This window comes from Sceloporus undulatus, chromosome 6 (genome assembly GCF_019175285.1).
Source record: "Sceloporus undulatus isolate JIND9_A2432 ecotype Alabama chromosome 6, SceUnd_v1.1, whole genome shotgun sequence".
Taxonomy (NCBI): Eukaryota; Metazoa; Chordata; class Lepidosauria; order Squamata; family Phrynosomatidae; genus Sceloporus; species Sceloporus undulatus.
Window position 1 is genome coordinate 90,183,864 of NC_056527.1, and position 18,939 is coordinate 90,202,802.

Here is an 18,939-nt window from a genome sequence, read left to right on the forward strand (position 1 = left end):
CTTGGAGGACCAAGGTTTGGAGGGATTCTGGGAAATGAAGTCCAAAACATCTGGAAGACCAAGGTTTGGAGGGATTCTGGGAAATGAAGTCCAAAACACTTGGAGGACCAAGGTTTGGAGGGATTCTGGGAAATGAAGTCCAAAACATCTGGAAGACCAAGGTTTGGAGGGATTCTGGGAAAAGAAGTCCAAAACACTTGGAGGACCAAGGTTTGGAGGGATTCTGGGAAATGAAGTCCAAAACATCTGGAGGACTAAGGTTTGGAGGGATTCTGGGAACTGAAAGACTCAGGCTGTATCCACATTGCAGAAGTTTGACACTCCTTTAGCTGCCATGACTCTATCATACGGAACCCTGAGATTTGTAGTTTGGTGAGGTTTTTGACAGTCCAGGATGAATCCCTCCCCAAACTAAACAGGCATTCCATGATTAATTGGTGGCGCCGAAGGGTCTTTCTTTGGCGTGAGCATTTTTATCCTTTTTGTTATGTCTATACATTATTTTAAGGATTTTTAAAAAAGTTTAACTTTCCTTGATTGTGTTATCATTTTTTTTTATTTACAGTATAGGTTTTTAGCTTTATCATGTTTTAGTCTTTAGTCCCATGTTGGTAAATAAATAAATAAATAAATAAAGCTTCTTTTGTGATGTATAACTTACCTCATCGGATGCTTGGAGTGGTGCCTCATGCGGCAGAGTATTAGATACATGCTTGAGGTGGACAAGCAAAAGGGAATTCTAGGATTCCTCCATGCTCTGCACTCTTCGATTGTGATATTATTTGCACCATAAATCCTAGGATGTCCTCCCTTAGAGCACCATCACTTCTTCAATTTTATCAAAGAACGGCAATCATTTCTATACAAATGATAGCCTGGGGTTTTATAGTTCTAACTGTACTTGTTGCTGATGTCCCATTTCTCTCTTCTAGGATTCCGTTCCCGTTCGTCCTTCAAGCTCATCCAGTTGAACCGAAAATTCCAGTTCCTCCCCAAATCCCGGGCACTTCTGGACCTGTGTGCTGCTCCTGGGGGATGGTTAGTAACCATTAAAGGGGATAGGAAGATGTGAGCCCTCTTATCCCAAGCTACAGCAGTTCTGCCATTGACACCAATGCAATCTACAGGACTCTGATTAATCTACAACAGTAGATAAACTTTAGATGTGCCTCCAGGAAAGATATTCTGCCCATCACAAAGCAAAATTCCATATAATCTGAAACCTTACTTGTTCCTACATCAGGATTAAGTGTGTAAACTACTTTGCAAATGGGTCCACAGATTTTGGACAATCTGTGTAGCTTGCTAAAATCTGCTCACTGGGTCCTAGCCCACCATTCAGGAAAAAGGACAGAGTCTTTTTTGTTGTCAGGTCATGTTCAAGGTGATTGGAGGGGGAATCTCCTCTTAGACTCTGCATTGGGAAAGTGAGATCACATCACTGTTGTGCTCAGCTTTGGAAACTCTCAGAGATCACTCTGAAGTTTGCTGCTTTTTAGAGGAATAAGTAAGCGTAAATGCATACAATGTGCATTAAACAACTGAAGAAAAAGCATAAGGCATATAAATTAAGTGTCAGAGGAGATCTTTTGGTGGAAGATTCTGAACAACAGATTAAGTTTTCAAGTGTTAAATGACAAGAATGTTGCAATTTTGGGTCAACACACTAAGCCAGTGCAAGGTATGCTGACACCAAACCCCTCATCAGTGAATGTTGGAAATTACTTTGGATGATCCTTGTCTTCACATGAGTTTATATGGAATGGTTGTGTTCCTGGGGTGAAGGAAGTTTAGATCTGATGTAACATGGCTTCTCCCTTGTTCTTGCCCTTCTCTGCACCGCTTTTGGCTCCTTTGCTGGCAAACATTAGCCAACAAAACAGCTACTGGCAGATTGATCTGTTGGGAGATCTCTGAAATCAGCCATCAGAAAAGGCTTCTGCCAACAGGAAGGTATCTCTACAGGTAGAAGTGGTTTAGGACTAATTATAATCTATTACAGCTTGTACCTTTCTAACTTAGGAATGCATTGGTATGGTACTAGTATTCAAATCTGTATATCGTTTTCATTGTGATTATAATTATTTTTTATTTATATAGTGCCATCAACTTATATTGCACTTTACAGGTACAACATGCAGAAACAGTAGGTCCTGCCAAAGACGTACAATCTATAGTGTGTGCATACATAGAAATGCAGTTTTATTGTACAAAACTATACAGTAGTTATAAAACAAATTAATTAGGCAGAATACAAGAAATATAAAACCAACTAACTGATACATGTAATCAAATATGCAGGATTATAAAATATCATTAAATTAAAATTTCAAATGCTTTAGAAAACAAGAAAGTTATTAATTTAGGTTGAGAAATAGTAAGGGAAGGTGCAGTAGACAAATATACAGGGTAGCTATTTCATAGGGAGTGTGAAATGTTTTGAGGAGTGCTGAATAAAAAGATCCAGTTATTAGATGTTTCTTTGTGCCCTTGTCATTGTTGACCCATGGAATCTTCAAAACTGAAACTGCTTCTGTTTCTTCTTCCAATAGGCTTCAAGTGGCCTCAAAATTTATGCCAGTGTCCAGTCTTATTATTGGTGAGTAATCTTGTTGGGTGAGAAGGGGGAGTGAGTCATATGGAGAAAAGAACACAGGAAGAGTTCCACTGGATCTAATTCCATGGCCTGTTACAGACTGCCAAAATAAAGCTGCTTTGGGTCTCTTTGGAGGTATGCTATTTAAATGATGCATGCATCCTAAGAATCCGGAAGCTGCACCAAAGCCACACTCCAGTGCTTAGGAATGGAGTGTGGCTTTGGCACAACCTCCGGACTCTTAGGACCCATGCATCATTTAAATAGCATACCTCCAAAGAGACCCGAAGCAGCTTTATTTTGGCAGTCTGTAACAGGCCCATGTATGCTATTTACCCTTGTGGTCATCGAGACAACTAAGGGAAATGCACTGTCGGGAAAGGAGGGCACTATTTTTCTGCCACTATTGTCTCCAACAGCTGGTCTTCAGAGGCATCTTGCCTAGAACAACTTTCCCCAGCTTGTTGTTGTACATATATGTTAAACTACAAACTCACAATCCATACTCATTGTGGCCAATGCATGGTCTAGGCGTAGAGCAGTGGAAGAAGGGGAGAGGAAGGAGGTGGTAGTGATTGTGGTATGACCAGAGGAATAATGAGTATTGGTTTTGAGCATTCAGAACTCTTTGCCTGTATTAATTTTGGTAACTCTTACAAAACTCTTACAATTACCCCAGGCTGTTAATGCCAGAGAAAAGATACAAAGCAGATATTTCGTTATGCATAGACTTGTAGCCATTATCCTGTGCCAGTTCTGTTCTGAACAAGACAGAGAGTAATGAAGAGGATGTATGTGGAAAAGACGGCAGCAATACACAAAAAGAGTTCCACAAAACATGGTCCATAAAGTACAGCTGTGTAATACAGCACAGGCCTACGATCTCTGTTCTATCATGTTAAAAATAATCTCTGGTTACAAAGCTGAAAGGGCATTTTTATGCGGTTTTATGGAACATCTGTCAGCCAGAGTGGATTGTTAAGTTAGAGCCTCTAACGGTCTGACTGTATAAAGAAACTTCATAATGTATTGGGCTGCATTTCCAAAATGAGGGCAGCAGGAAGTGATCATGATGATGGCTTTGTTTTTTAACTTCCTTTCTATATTCCCCCTGGTTCACTTTACTCTCTCTCCCTAACTTTGTCTTCAGGGGTTGACTTGGTTTCCATAAAGCCCATCCCTAATGTGGTAACTTTGCAGGAAGACATCACCACAGAGAAGTGTCGCCAGGTAACTGCTCCTTTCTTAGTGCCTGTGTGTTGATGCTGATGCAGTTAGTTTTGCTTCTGTTCTTGTCTCTTTTTCCTTTCTTTCTCTTTCCTTTCTCTCCTGTTCCTGATAACTGGGCAAATAATTGCCTCTAATTTTTTTGTCTTTATTTGATATATGTCCTGCTTTTCTCCCTAAATTGAAACTGAACAGCTCACAGCAAGATTAACTGGAAAGGTGGAGAGAAACCCTCCCGGAATGTAATATTAAAACACATATACAGTACAAATTAAATGTAATACTGAAGCATAAGCGATTTAAAAGCAATTTAAAGCATTAAAAACACAGCACTTGCCTATTAAAAGCTCCTTCCTCACCAGCCAGTTGGTTGTCCACCAACTCTCCTGAATAAAGATGCCTTTGCCAATCAGTAGAAGAACCACAGGGAGGTGGTCATCTTGGCTTCTTTTGAAAAGTAGTTCCAGAGGCTGGGAGCAACCACTGAGAAGGCCCTTCCTCATGACCTTACTAGATGTGCCCCTGGGGGAAGTGGGACTAACCTTTCCCAAAGAACTCAGAACCCAAGCAGGCTTGTATAAGAGAGCACAGTCCTTCAGAGAGAGGTAGATAAAAACAATTGTGTGTGTATATACATGTGTATATATGATCATATGTTTTATGAAACAAAAAAGATGTAGGGATGGTTTACATTTAAAATAGCAATAAAAACATAGAACACAGTCAGTCTAAGCACTCCAAAACAAAATACTTCTCAATTTCCTCCATCAATCTCCTCTTGTGGGTATTATACCCTTCAGCATAAAATGAACAGGTTTTGCCTTTTATGAATTTTTAAAGGATTTTTCCCCCCAGGAATGGGACACAGTGTAATTGACTTGCATTCACAGCCCATGTTTCTCTGTTTCTTCATAGGCCCTGCGCAAGGAACTGAAAACATGGAAAGTGGATGTTGTGCTGAATGATGGGGCTCCTAATGTGGGAGCCAGCTGGGTTCATGATGCCTTTTCACAAGGTAAAGGATCCCTTTTTAGGGGTGACATTGTATTCCTTACTGCCTGCTTTGTGGCCCATATGGGTCTTGCGATGCAGGGGTTTATGTGTGTGTGTGTGTGTGAAAGAGACTTCATTCATATACTGCATAGCAGGCATAGTATACTCACAGTGTTACACAAGTGTAATACTGAGACTTGTATTCACAGACTATGCAGTCTGGTTTAATCCCTCTACAGGGCTCTTTTGTGCATATAACCTGCCTAAATGGCTTATCAGTACAAAGAATGGGAAATAGATACACAACTATCAAATTATATAAAATGTTTTCCCTCATATATATTTATATATGTGTGTGTGTGTGTACATGCATGTTTGCAAGTTGTTCCATACCTTTTTAACTTCTAGAGTAGACTCCTGCCATGCATTTTAATTGGGAGCTTTTTGGAAACTTTGAGAATACAGCTGCTAGGAGGTGGTCTGTTAAGAACTGTATATCGCTGGTCATTAAACAAAGGATGTGGTGTGTTTTAGAACCCAGTTATGAGAGCTGTTACTAACCTTTAAAACACCAGACAAATAGCAGTCCAGGTATTTGAAGGAGCATATCTTCCCAAGTGAATTTTCTTACACATGGAGCCCTGGTGGCGCAGTGGGTAAATGCCTGTACTGCAGCCATTTACTCGAAACCACAAGGTTGCGAGTTCAAGACCAGCAAAAGGGCCCAAGCTCGACTCAGGCTTGCATCCTTCCGATGTCGCTAAAATGAGTACCCAGACTGTTGGGGGGCAAATTAGCTTACTTGCTAATTAGCTTACTTGCTGTTCACCGCTATGATCTTTGGAATAGCGGTATATAAATAAAACAATTATTATTATTATTATTATTATTATTATTACTTTCATGTTTAGCTCTTCTTCTTTGAGGCCCACTACCACCTAAATCTGTGATCCTCTATATTGTTTTGGACTACAGCTCACAACATGCCCAGCATACATGGACAGTTGTGAGGCATAGTGGGAGTTGTAGATTTTGATGTGGGTTTTCCAGAAGGTTTTCTCTTACCTTAATAGAAGACAGTCTGATTTTGCACATCTGTTTGTACAATGAAATGTCCATACATCCCATAGTATTTGAAACCTAAACATTTTGTTATGGATTTTTTTCCAGAACTTTTCCTCAAGTTGGGGCTCAAAGAGGCTTGCAACTGTTTTTTTTTTTTAGTTAAAAATTCACTGTATACAAAAGTTAAAAATTAATTTATCCCCTACATGAGTGGTTGTAGGCCAGCAATTTTGGGCAGGCCACTGATCTCCACATTGTAAAAGAAGATAGATGGTGGCTGGAGAGAGGCCTCTACAGTCCTGGCACCTGACATGTGAATCCCCTCTGTAAGGCATCTGCCTGGTGTCAAGCAAAGGCTTTCCTATTTATTTAGCCCTTCCAGTGTTTCACTGGTCCTAATCTACTATATTGTATACCTTTATTGCCCTTTTTAAATAATGTACATATTTGTAATACTTTACTGTATATGTCATATCACTGGAGGTGGTTGTCTTGTGTTCCTGCATTGTCAACCCCTCTAAGTTCTTTGTGAGCTTAAAGGCAAGCATATAAATTATTCAATAAATCAAATGTAGGTCTTTGTTGTTAGGAGATAATGGGAAACAGTTCTTGACTTAGGATTTTGTTGTTCCTTGCCAAATAGTAAGAATATTTAGCATTAACATGAAGCTTTTGAGTGTCTAACAAATTTTAAATATATTTGTCCTATAATCTTTTCAATAAACCTGTAAGGTATGTTAGTTTTATTCCCGTGTCACAGATGGGGGTGCTGAGATGTGTGCATAAATTTGTAGGTAGCTTTGAATGTTATACAAGTCAGCAGCCCTGGCTGACTTCCTGTTGATGTTCATGAATTCCTTTCCCCCTTTATTCCACCAGCCAACCTTACACTATCAGCACTCAAGCTGGCCTGTGACTTCTTGTCCAAGGGTGGCTGGTTCATCACCAAAGTCTTCCGTTCCAGAGACTACCAGCCCCTTCTGTGGATCTTCCAGCAGCTCTTCCGCAAGGTGCAAGCCACAAAGCCACAAGCCTCCCGTAATGAGTCAGCAGAGATCTTTGTGGTCTGCCAGGGTGAGTCTAGGGGTGCAGTGGATAGTGAGCTAAGTATTCAGATAGGAAGAAAACTTGGGGAGACAGTGGCTGGATTTTGTGGAACTCTTAGAGAAGCCAAAAAGTTTTTAAAAATCCAAAATGGACAAAATTTGTTGTGGTTTTTTTTTTTTTTTTTTTTTTTTTTTTGTGCGTCAAGAACCACTGATGAGAAGAATCTTTGACTGAAGAGAATCTTCACAGTTCAAGATTTATTCTGCACAAAACTTGTGTGGGATTTCTTTGCACAGAAAACACCTTTTTTGTGCAGGAAATAATATTTGTACATTGACTATATTGTGAGCAGACGTTACTGTTTCCTCCAGAGAAAATGATCTTTTCTTTGTAAAGAACTACATGCAAATTTTGCTTGGAATGAGTCCTGAATTGCAAATAGGCTTCAAAAGAAGAAAATTGCTAAAATTATCATTGTTTCCTTCAAGAGGAAACTTAGTGATGTATTACATCAGTGCTTGGCTCAGCTGCAGGGCATGTGAAGGGTGCAACGGTACTTGAACACATTGCTAAATCCTGTAATTCATAATCTGTGTTCTCTGGAAATGCCCTTATAGTCCCAGTGTATAAGGCCTTTAGAAATATAATACAAACAGCTTAACTGAGATTAAGTAGGTCTTCAGTGCCAGGATACCAGAAACATTTATGTGTTAACTGCCCAGAAACATGTGTGAACTGCCTTCAATCCCAGGAATGTTCATGGTGTTTCTATTCACTATGGCCCTTCTCTAGGCTATTTGGCCCCAGATAAGATTGACAGCAAGTTCTTTGACCCAAAGTTTGCCTTCAAGGAAGTGGAAGTGCAGGCCAAGTCTGTGACTGAACTGGTGTCCCAGAAGAAGCCAAAGGTCAGTGGGAAGAGTGCTTTTATGAAAATAGTTTTTATTTTATTTTGATTTGTCTGTCTGAACGTTTGATAGACTTGGCACCTCTAAAAGAGCTTGTAGCTACATGAGACTTTTCTAACTGCACTTGCTAAAAACAACAGGGAAGGCATCAAGGTGCTGTTTAGGAACAGAGGGTTTTTTTAAAAAAAAAATCTCTCTATCTCGATTTAGGTATTTCCACTGGGCATTGATTGCAAATGTCTATGCTCTTGCCTGCAACCATGAGAGCTTGAATCGACGACCCTAAAATGAGAGCATAAGGGTGCCCTAAGATTTGTGGGAGGTGGAAGAGCCAAGGAGACAGATACACCTTTGACATCTAGAATGTTTGAGATAAAAATTTTTTAGATTTAAGCTTGCAATAAAGAGTAGAGTGGAGTAGAGTGGCCTTGGCTCATGTCTACACTTTGTAGGTATGTTTCTCTCTTTTCATTTTGTCCATCCTCTCTGAAATAGGCTGAAGGATATGAAGATGGTGCCACAATTCTTTATAAACGCTGCACACTGACAGACTTTCTGAAAGCCTCCAACCCTGTGGATTTCCTTTCTAAGGCCAGTGAGGTGAGAATTGAGTGGTGGAAATGGAAAATTCCAGATTGGGGAGGAAAAGTGGGGAGGGCTGAGTTGTTTACTGGTTGGAATGCTAACAGAATTAGTCAACAGAAAATTCTGGTTAGGTGTCTGAAAGAGTGAGAGAGCAATTTTTCTTTCTTGTTTCTTCCCATGCCTCCTAGATTGTCTTGGACAGTGAAGAGTTAGAGCATCACAGTGCTACCACTGAAGAAGTGCGCCACTGTTGTCAGGACATCCGTGTTCTGGGCCGCAAAGAACTACGGTAAAGTTGGTGGCTTTAAATCAGGGTGGACAAAATGAGGGTCTGGGCACAAGTGTACCCCTCAAGGAAATTTTTGTGCCCTTCAACACCTCAAGAATCCTCCAACTTTTAAAAATACGTTTCAAGGCTTTCCTGTACTGTTTAACATCAAAGAAATACCTATTTTGGGACTTCCAGCAACTAAGGATTTTTTTGGTAGTCCATATGGCGCCTATAGGGTCCCATGGCAAAAAAGTGTCACGCAGATCTGCTTTAAATTATAGGACTGCCACATAGAGACTAGCAAAGCATGGTATCAGCCACAGGGAGTAAAAAGAGCTAATTGGAACACTCTACATGTGCATCAGGAGCAAAAGAACTACTATGCATATCACAAGTGTCATTTACACAGCTCAGATTTTTCTTCTAGCAGTGTGCACATCCCCCTGCTTCACTGTTTTCCTGAGAGACAGATGTGAAGCCATTCCCTCCTCTTTGAATGCATCTCATCATATGCTGGATACAAAATTACTGCTCCTGAGCACAGTACAGTAGTTCCTTTTCAGCTACCATAGTTGTTTGAGTGTATGTATCTGGGTGTTGAAATTTTATTACAGTATCTTTCTGTTCCTAATGTGCCGTCATGAAGCTAGAAAGTTTTAAAGATCAATCTTTCACAGCAGTATCCCCATGGTGGCCCTCATGACCGTGGTCAACTCAGTCTCGTATTTTCTCCAGCACTTGCTTACTGTATCAGGGATTTGTTCCTAAATGAGTGGCTAACCACAGGATCTGATGTTTCCTTTTACTTTGCTTAGGGCCCTGCTGAACTGGAGGACAAAGCTGAGGCGATTCCTGGTGAAGAAGCTGAAAGATCAAGCCAAGGAAATTGATATCAAGTAAGGCAGTTAGACACTATCATGGGATGTTCCTACCCTGTTTTGGAACTCTAGTCTCTACCCTGGGTTGTGGGATAAACAGCTGTAAAATTTGGAGGAGTAGCAACTCATCTGATGTCTTGTCACCTAGCAAGAATTGTTTCACAAGGTTGCAACAGCAGAAGCAGGATCACTCACTGGGTTGCTCCCTCCCTCATTTCCCCCCATTTTGTCATATGAAGTCCTGTGTAACTTTAAGAACTAGTATCTGAGTTTGCTTGTTTTCCTCTTCTTGTCACTTCCATTTTTCCTTTCACATCCCATCTTTTCCACAATCAACATGAATACTATGACTGTCTAGATTTTATTGTTCTTGCCTAAGCTGCTTTGGGAGTCTTTTGGGCTGAAGAGTAGGGTGCAAATGCTTTAAATAAATAATACATCTGAGTTCTCTGTTTCCATTCTCAGTTTGAGCTCTGGAGAGGAAGGTGAAGGAGAGGAAGAAACAAAGCCCAAGCGGCAAGATCCAGAGCCTCATGTTAGAGAGGAAGATGAAGCAAAAGAGGAGGAAGAGTTGGAGCTAAAACTTGCTGAGCTCAAAGCGGAAGAGATGGCAGATCTAAAGAGGTGAGTTTGAAGTTGTAATAAAAAGGGTGTTTCTAACCCATCATTGCCACCATGCAGTTGGATTACAATTCCAATCATTTATTTCCAGTATGGCCTCAAAGCACCACAAGCAGTGAAAATCCCATTTAAAAGGAAATCACATTTGAAAAACCATGACAGGATTGCCACCTTAAATGTCTATGTCCTCCTTTAAATCACAAAGAGCAAGTTACCTTTTTATTAAAATCTGTCAAAATGTGTGCCAGTGCCTCTCCAGAAAAAGTGATTCCTCAGCTGTGTACCACTAATTGTTGGAAGTGTCCACTCAGTACCTGAATCAGTTTTATTTCAATGTAAATATTCTTTAGGTTGTCAGACTTTGGACATATCATTAGACTACATGACTCTAGAAAAAATGATAATGCTTGGTAATGTAGAAGGCAATAGGAAAAAAGGGAAGACCGCATTACAGGTGTATAGACATAGTCAAGAAGCTACAACCCTAAGTTTGCAAGTGCTTAGCTGGGCATTCAGTTAGTGGTGTATTGGGCTGCTGTCACACTGCAGAATGAATGAAGTTTGACACAGCTGTAACTGCCATGGCTCAATGCTATGGATTTCTGGGTGTTTTAGTTCATTGTGACACCGATGTCTCTCTCAGAGAAGGCTAAATGTCTCACAAAACTACAGATTCCAGAAATCCATAGCATTGAGCTATGGCAATTAAAGATGTGTCAAACTGCATTAATTCTACAGTGCAGATGCAGGCTCTCTCATTCATTAGATCATAAGCTGAAGCTGACGATATCAATTAATAAGAGATTCTTCAAGGAAGTGCTTATTTCCTGGTGACTGGGTCATAGCTGTAGAAATTTCAAATATTTTCTTAACATTTATTTTCATGCCTTGTGATTTATCTCTTTCCATGCTGGTCAAAACTGTCTGTGGTATATGATACGAGTGAGTTATAATGAACTGGCTTTCCCAACAGCTTCCCTCCAGGTATCTTGGTATTTCTAGCTCCCATTAGACCTTGCCACTATAGCCAGCAGTTGGGGATGCTGGGAGTTATAGTCCAGAACATCTGGGGAAGGCTGATTTAGAGTGTCAGACTTGCACAAGGGAGGCTCAGAGCTTCTACACACTGGCATTATACGCTGGCGTGGGGCATGTTACATGCACACCTGCCAACCCCATGCCAGTGTCATGCAGCACACTCAACTTCACAATGGGGGCGTCACAGCGCTCTGCTTAAAAGCGCTGCGGCAAATGAGCACCAAAAGTGTGAAAAGGAGCCACTTTTTGTGGCTTCTTTTTGCACCATGGAAAGGCCAGCTCAGGACCACAGTGTGCAGTTGCCACAGCCCAGATCTGGTGAGGAAAGGGGTGGCAAGGAGCCGCCCCTTAGGGGCTGTCTGTTGAACCCCTCATTTTAAATTTCCATGGAACCCTAAAGGGCATCTTGGGCAAGACATTTTGTCTCAGCATCTCATAAGTTTGTTAGGAGGACAAAATGTTGGGTAGAACTATGTATGTTACCTCTGCCCTGAGTGATTACAAGGAATGGTGTGATAAAAATGTCACAGCGAAGTCTAGAGCATGAAGAAGAACTATTGCCCTTCAGTGCTAAGGCATTAGCAATGTTTGACAGTGAAAGGCTGTTTCAAGTTGGCCTACTTAATTGCTGCTTTTATTGCTTTTTATTTATAGTGACATGCTTTCTAATTTCCAGTGCTGTTTTTTGTTTCATTACACCAGCTCATTTATGAAATCTGTGTTAAGATCCTGAGTGTAAGCTATAGCAGCAATTTGGAAAACACTTGTTTTTTAAAAATTAGATTCTTTGGCTGGCTCTGTCTTAGTGCTATATCCTCTGTTTCTTCTCCCACTCCTTGCCATGTCCTGGCATTAAGAGCCCACGTGGGCCAGTGAAGAATAAGAAAGAGATGCGGAGATGTTGAAAATGTTGTTTCCTGTTGCTTCTGTTCTTGGTTTCAGTGTTCCTTCTCCTTAGTTTATGAACACAGTTGGCAAATGGAAAGACAAGAGTTTGCAATACATTGCTTTGAGTTGGCAGGCAGTCCCCCCCGCCCTCGGTAAACATAAACACATGCCTATTGTCTGCAAACATGGTGATAATTGAAAATGCTGCACAAATCCAGTAGAGGAAGCATGGAGAACCTTTGGCCTTCTAGGAGTGTTGACCTTCAATTCTCATCAGCCATACACAGTATGGACAATGATAAGAAATTCAGATAGTCCTAGACTGGAACACATTGGTGGGTTACAGACCGCCGAAAAGCGGCGGCCTGCGCCCGCCCCTTTCCCAGCCAAATCGGGGCCTCAGCGGCCACAGCGGCAACTGCTGAAGCCCCGATCTGCCGCTTTCCAGGCTGCGGGGAAGCGGCAAAAGGCCCCTTCTCCGCAGCCTGGAAAGGGGTGTCCTTGAGGCTTCCTTTTGGAATATTTTCAAGCCATGAATAGTTGAATCTGTGGGTGCAGAATCTGTAGTTATAGGGGGCCAACTATATTTTCATTCTTCTCTGACAATGGTGAAACCCCCCCTCCAGGCCCAAAACTCAGGTTTATCCCCACAGCAGCTCCTCTAGAACTACAACTGTTCACTAACAGTATTACTGGCTGCTTTGTCCTTATCTTACTATACTTTGCAATTCATCCTGTTAATCCTTAGAGCAAATTCCATATCCAGCAAAGGACTCATATGTGACCTGCAACTGTTTGCCATTAAAAGTTTGCTTTCTCCCCCACCATCTTTGATAGAAAGAAACGCAAAATTCTGCGTGAGCGGCGGCGGCAACGAGAGCGTGTTGAACTGAAGATGGATCTTCCTGGAGTCTCTGTTGCTGATGATGGAGACACAGGGATGTTCTCCCTCCGGGCCATTGGCAAAAGTCAGGTAAGGAAGCAAAATAATTGCAACTGTGCATTTGTGGGATGGAGAAGGGAGGCTAAGGACAGTTTGAAATTACCTTCCGAGCCTCGGGCCCTCCAGGTGTTCTGGATTACAACTCACATCATCCAGTATCAACAAGGGCAGTGCTGGCTGGGATGGTAGGAGCTATATTATGGCATTTCTGTAGGTCTCCAGACTAGGGAAGGCTGATTTTAAAAAATCATGGCCAAGAAGGAAGAAGTGACTGTCCTGTTACATGTACTCCTGCCTTCCAAGCTACATATTAAAACACACACTTGCACTCTCCTTCTCTCTCCAGCTACTGCATGAGGTGGCTGAGGGAAACATGGCAGCAGCAGATACCTTTGTGGCCACGGAAGCCAACGCAGAAGATGACTTCTCACTCTCAGAAGGTGGTGACTCTGACGATGACGTGTCTTTGGCCAGTGAGTTGGATGATGAGGAAATGGCAGAGGTTGAAAAGCGCTCCAACCAGATGCAGCGGGCCAATGTCCCAGAGAAGTATGTGCACAGGTTGGAAGGCATCAGACAGTTGGCCCCAATTATGTGTTTTTTGTGGCAGGAGGGGGCGAGGACTGCTCATGGAAATGGTACACCCTGTGAGCAACTTTAATGTGACAAGTGAAATGGCATGGCTCTCCTGTGAAAAGAATAATTTTAAATTGACCATGATATAGCACACAGAGAGAGGAGGAATTGTAGGGTTGGAAAGTTAGGTGCAGGAACATCTTGAGGGGCAGGTGTTAATGTAGGCATCCATTGTACCATTAGTGTCTCCCTTATGCAAAATACTTGGGACCAGAAGCGTTCTGTTATTTTTGAATATTTGCATATACATAATGAAATTTTGGCGATAGGACCCAAGCTTATAAACATGAAAGTCTTTTATGTTTCTTAAATACACATACGCATAGCCTGAAGGTAACTTTATACATAATATTTTTAATAATTTTGTGAATGAAACAAAGTTTGTGTATACTGAATCATCATACAGCAAAGGTGTCAGTATCTCAGCCACACATGTAGATAATTTTGGATTGTGGAGTACAGTCGCCCCTCCTAACTCTCAGATCTGGGATCCGCACCCTCGATTACCCGTGGAGGGGTGATCTCCGCTTTCTCCAATGGCATGCGCCTCCGGGACGCACACAGAGGGGTGCACACCATTCAAACCTATGAGACTTGAATACACACAAGCCTCGATTTGCTCGCGGGGGGGGGGGGGGCAGCAGGCGTAATGGATCCCCTGCAAAAACGGAGGGCCAACTGGATTTTGGATTTTGGGATAGCCGATGATTGATACTCAACCAAACAAAATATTGATTCCTAGCAATATTTTACACAAAAACCTGGCATAGAACACCAAGCGTCTTTATCCTGCCTTCGTCACTGTAGGTGTATGAGAAGTTATAAAGCTGTCTTGTGTCATTCAAGACCAAATACTCTTTCTCTAGGTAAATCCCTCATGTCATAGATCCTTGCAGCTGTTAAATTATTTTTAAAGGTTACTAAAGCTCTAATAGCTTGATGGTTGTAGAAAATATACATTCTTTCAGTGGCATTTGCTTTGATATACACATACTTGACTGTTGAATAAAATATTTACACTGGAATTATGAAAAGCAGTATGTGACTTGGAATAATTTATAAATTCCAATTAACTTTATTGTCTTTGATTTTTAGTACTAGGAGAGAAATGGCATATCTAATATGTGATAAATTAATTCCTTCCATGCTACCTGTTTCCTTAGTATCAATCTACTCTCTTTATGGTCTTCATCTGAAATGTTTATTCCTTCAAATCATATTGCACTGTCCCTGATTACTATTACTTTTTCTTTCACACTGGTATCAATTGCCACATCATTCTGTATTCCCTCAGAATGCGCTTTTTTCTTATCTTTAACTCGTTTTTATTTTCCATTTATTAAAATTTACTGTTCTCTTTATGTTTCAGTTCATTTTTTGGTACTGAACACTCTCTTTCTCTTTCTATATTTCTTTCTTCTCTGCCTTCTCCCTTTCTGGCAGCATACCTGCTGCTTCAGGCAGAGGGGTATATTGGTTTTGTACAACTACATTATTCGCACAGTTTATGTATTTTACTCTCATCTGCCTAGTTGACCTTTAGAGCAGCTATATGTAATACCCTCTCATTTATCATGGAGCAAATTAGCTGAATATTGTGCTTGTAGCAGTCTACAAGTCTTTTAACACAGTACACATAGATTATTTAACCTTTGTTTCCATATTCTGTTTCCCTGAGATTATTCAATGATGGCAGTTTTTAAAACAACAAAAGGAACAACAAAATTATAGGGCTATCCATCATCATCATTAATAGTTAACGTTTTGATAGATTCTTGTCAATTTAAAATCCACTGTATCAGTTATTATTATTATTCATTCATATAGTGCTGTAAATGTACACAGCACTGTACATACAATCTTTTTTAATAAGTTCTGGCTTTAACTGTTAAGTTAGTTTTCTAACTTAGAGGAGGTAAGCTCACCCTGGACCAATTAATTCCACTACAGTTTCAGTGAATAATCTTGCTTGAATTTTCCAGTTAATATTATCAATTAATAAAAATTAATACCAAAAACCTGATAAAATTAAGCCATTATAAGATTGGACTTCGATATATCCATATGATACCTGCTTCATATAAAATTTAGAATACTTAAAGCATTTAGCACCATACAGTTTAAGATATATTTACACTTCAGTTATCGCAAATGGAAGTTTCCAGTGAAAAGTCCAAAGGGCAAGAGGTTTCTTAGTTCTAGGGTGTTTCATAACAAATTTAAAAACTTAAACAACATTTAAAAGCATTTGAAAAACAAGGTTGCAGTCTCAAAATACCTGTATCATGGCTTTCTTTCTAAAAACCTGTCTACTGAGAAGGTGAGGTTAGGCATCCTCTGTGGGACTCACTTTTGTCTCCAAAGGACATATAGAGATGCTGCTTGTGGCTGCCATGCCCTAAACACTTCTAACTAGACAGTATAAGATGGAGTCAGCTTGAGTAGCAGGACAGACATCAAGAGCATGGTGGCCAGTCCCAAGGCTTCCTCTTTCCCCTCAGGTGGCTATGTCTGCTTCAGTGTTTTGACTTACCAGAACTTACTTTTTTTGTTGTAGCGTTGCCTCTGATGAAGAGGAGGAGGAGAATGCTGAGGCAGGAAATCCTTTGTTGATATCACTGGAGGGCAAGGAGGAACGTGATGAACATCAGACAAACCTGTGGTTTGGCAAGGTGAGTGTCTGTGATGGGGAGACTTTTCCCCCCTCTTTCGTGTAGTGATCTAGCTTTTCTGGAAGAAAAATAGTGCAAGAAAATGGTCCATCCCATGTCGATTGAGGACTTAGTATCAACTTTAGACTCATTAACAATTTCATGGATTCAGTTTAATCAAATTAAAACCTTCTCCTCTAGCTTATTCAAGAAAGGGGGAAAATTGAGATCTATGACTCCCTTTGAAATTTTATGCAATAATCCTGTTGGAAATAGTAAAGGTTCAGTTTCCCGCATATACCAACTTATCTTGACAGATTCATATCAAGATATTATATGTAGCAAATCAGTATGGGAAAGTGAGCTGAATATATCAATTCCTGAATCAGATTGGTACACTATTTGGTCATCTCCTGAGTTGAATTCAAAATCTGCTCTAACCAGGGAGAACTTTCTAAAGATAGTTCACAAATGGTTTATGACCCCTATTAGACAATCACAGATGATAAAATCCAACTCACCTCTATGTTGGAGAGGATGTCCAGCTTAAATAAATAAATAAATATGGTCAGAAAGTTGTCCCATGTACTAAATAATGATGTCTGATTTGTCCCAGTAAGTTTAAACATTTTAGTCAAACACATTCAAAGGTTTATGTGGAGATTTTCTCATTGGAATATTTGGAATTATGTAAACAGAATAGCATATAGTTCCCTAATATTTAACAAAAAAATAACTACACCTGATAGGTCAGGAGGTTTTCCTTTAGAACACATACCAAAATAGAGCTACACCTGATACTTTATGGTAACAATTTAACTTTCTTTTGCTGAGATATAACTGTAGTACCTTTGGCTTCACTAACTCACCCTCCGCTCTGCTTATCAGCAGGAGCATCACTAGGGGGATGCAAGAGGTGCAGGCCAAACCAGGTGACACTAAAGGGAAGTGGTGGCTCCATTGCTCCCCAGATATCTGCCTTTTGACAGAAATAGTCTGTGGCTTTCACCTGCATCCCTTTAAATTACTGAAGAGATGGTGAGTGGGGCAATGATCAGGGGGCAGGAGAGCCCCCAGTTTTTTTTTTAAAAAAATAAAATTATTTTTTAAAAAACAAATTAATTAGGGTAGGTCGGGAGAAATAAAGTTTTTGGGAAGCTTAAAAATCAATAGTGCTAAGGATGATGCTAAGAGTTCAGTTGAATAAATATTAAATGAAGGTGATAGAATTTCAACAAACCAGGAAGTATATAAATGCGAAATAAAAGTTGGAAAATTTTAATATTTGATGTATAAGGGAATAAGAATAGAGATATATTAAGATAATAGTATTTGTACAATCTGTTTTTTTATATCAATAAAGTTTAAAAAAATTAAAAATAAAAAACAAATTAATTTTTAAATTAAAACTATTTTTAAAAATATTCTTCTAAAATTTTCTATAAAACATCAAATATTAGCAATTTTTTTACTTTAACCACATGGAACTGTACATGTAAATACATTTTGGTTGTGCATATGATACTGTAAACGTATAATTTTAATTTTGCTAGTTGTTTTATGTCACAACTATTACCATTACATTCAGTGATATATGGGAATTACTATTTATGAGTGACATCACTACAGAAACATCACTAAGGATTCTGAATGGTTTGGTATGAGAGGAGGTCAATGGGAAGGGGAGGCTGATAACATGAGTTACTACACTGCGATACACCAATCCTAGTGCCACCACAGAAAAATCTGATTCAGACAACTGGTTGAACATTCTGTTTCATTAAAGGATTGATTGCACTTTAACAGCCCAGGCAATGAAAGAGAGAGAGAGAGAGATTGAAATGTGGTATGGAAAAATTTGCACAAAAAATAGAAATATATAGATTGAGTGTGGAAATTTTTCCATTGAAAAATGTAACACTGGAAACATATTTTGCAAAAATTCTCAGCACCCTACATCCCCACATTTTCCCCCCACATCTCTGCCTCTGTGCTGCCCGCTCCCAAGCAGGATGCCAGCTTGGATTTATCATTCCTATGAGATGGGATTAACTTTATGGGACTGGTACTCTGTGACTTGGAATGGATGAGGGGTCCAGCAAGAGGTGCTGTGATTTGGCAATGATATTCCCAGCTATATCTTGACTTTGTTCCCTGTTTGTTGCTTACCAGGAAGTTTTTGCTGGAATTGATGATGATGCTGACGAGGCGCTGGAGATTGGGCAAGCACAGGTCCTGTCCCAGAGTCAAGCAGAACCTCCACCAGGTAAATACTTTTTGGCTCTGTATGACTGTAGATGACTTACATAACTTTAAAGTTTAGGCTGAAGGCATTAAAATAGTGTAAGATTTTCCATACCTTGGTTCACTCATTAATCAGAATTGAGACCGTAATCAAGAACAGCTATGAAAGAATTAGACAAGATCCTGAAGATATATCATTAAATACTTAGTTAAATAGTTAAGCTTGTCCATGCCATTGTTATTTCCCATTTGGTTGTGAAAACTGGACAGTGAAGAAAATGGATAGGAAGAGAATCAACTTGTTTGCAATATGATACTGGAGAAATGATCTGAGGATACCATGGACTG

At 40.1% G+C, this 18,939-nt stretch overlaps 1 protein-coding gene across 1 annotated transcript in view; it reads left to right on the forward strand.

Annotated features, from left to right (window-relative positions):
• FTSJ3 (FtsJ RNA 2'-O-methyltransferase 3) overlaps window positions 1–18,939 on the forward strand; it is a 29,539-nt gene that overhangs the window by 662 nt on the left and 9,938 nt on the right. The window contains exons 2-15 of the mRNA XM_042476904.1: window positions 933–1,038; window positions 2,553–2,599; window positions 3,747–3,826; window positions 4,739–4,838; window positions 6,761–6,955; window positions 7,721–7,836; window positions 8,332–8,436; window positions 8,610–8,710; window positions 9,508–9,588; window positions 10,036–10,194; window positions 12,955–13,090; window positions 13,407–13,609; window positions 16,254–16,368; window positions 18,520–18,613. Of these exons, the coding sequence (XP_042332838.1) occupies window positions 933–1,038; window positions 2,553–2,599; window positions 3,747–3,826; window positions 4,739–4,838; window positions 6,761–6,955; window positions 7,721–7,836; window positions 8,332–8,436; window positions 8,610–8,710; window positions 9,508–9,588; window positions 10,036–10,194; window positions 12,955–13,090; window positions 13,407–13,609; window positions 16,254–16,368; window positions 18,520–18,613 (1,638 nt within the window). The remainder of the gene's footprint in view (window positions 1–932; window positions 1,039–2,552; window positions 2,600–3,746; window positions 3,827–4,738; window positions 4,839–6,760; window positions 6,956–7,720; window positions 7,837–8,331; window positions 8,437–8,609; window positions 8,711–9,507; window positions 9,589–10,035; window positions 10,195–12,954; window positions 13,091–13,406; window positions 13,610–16,253; window positions 16,369–18,519; window positions 18,614–18,939) is intronic.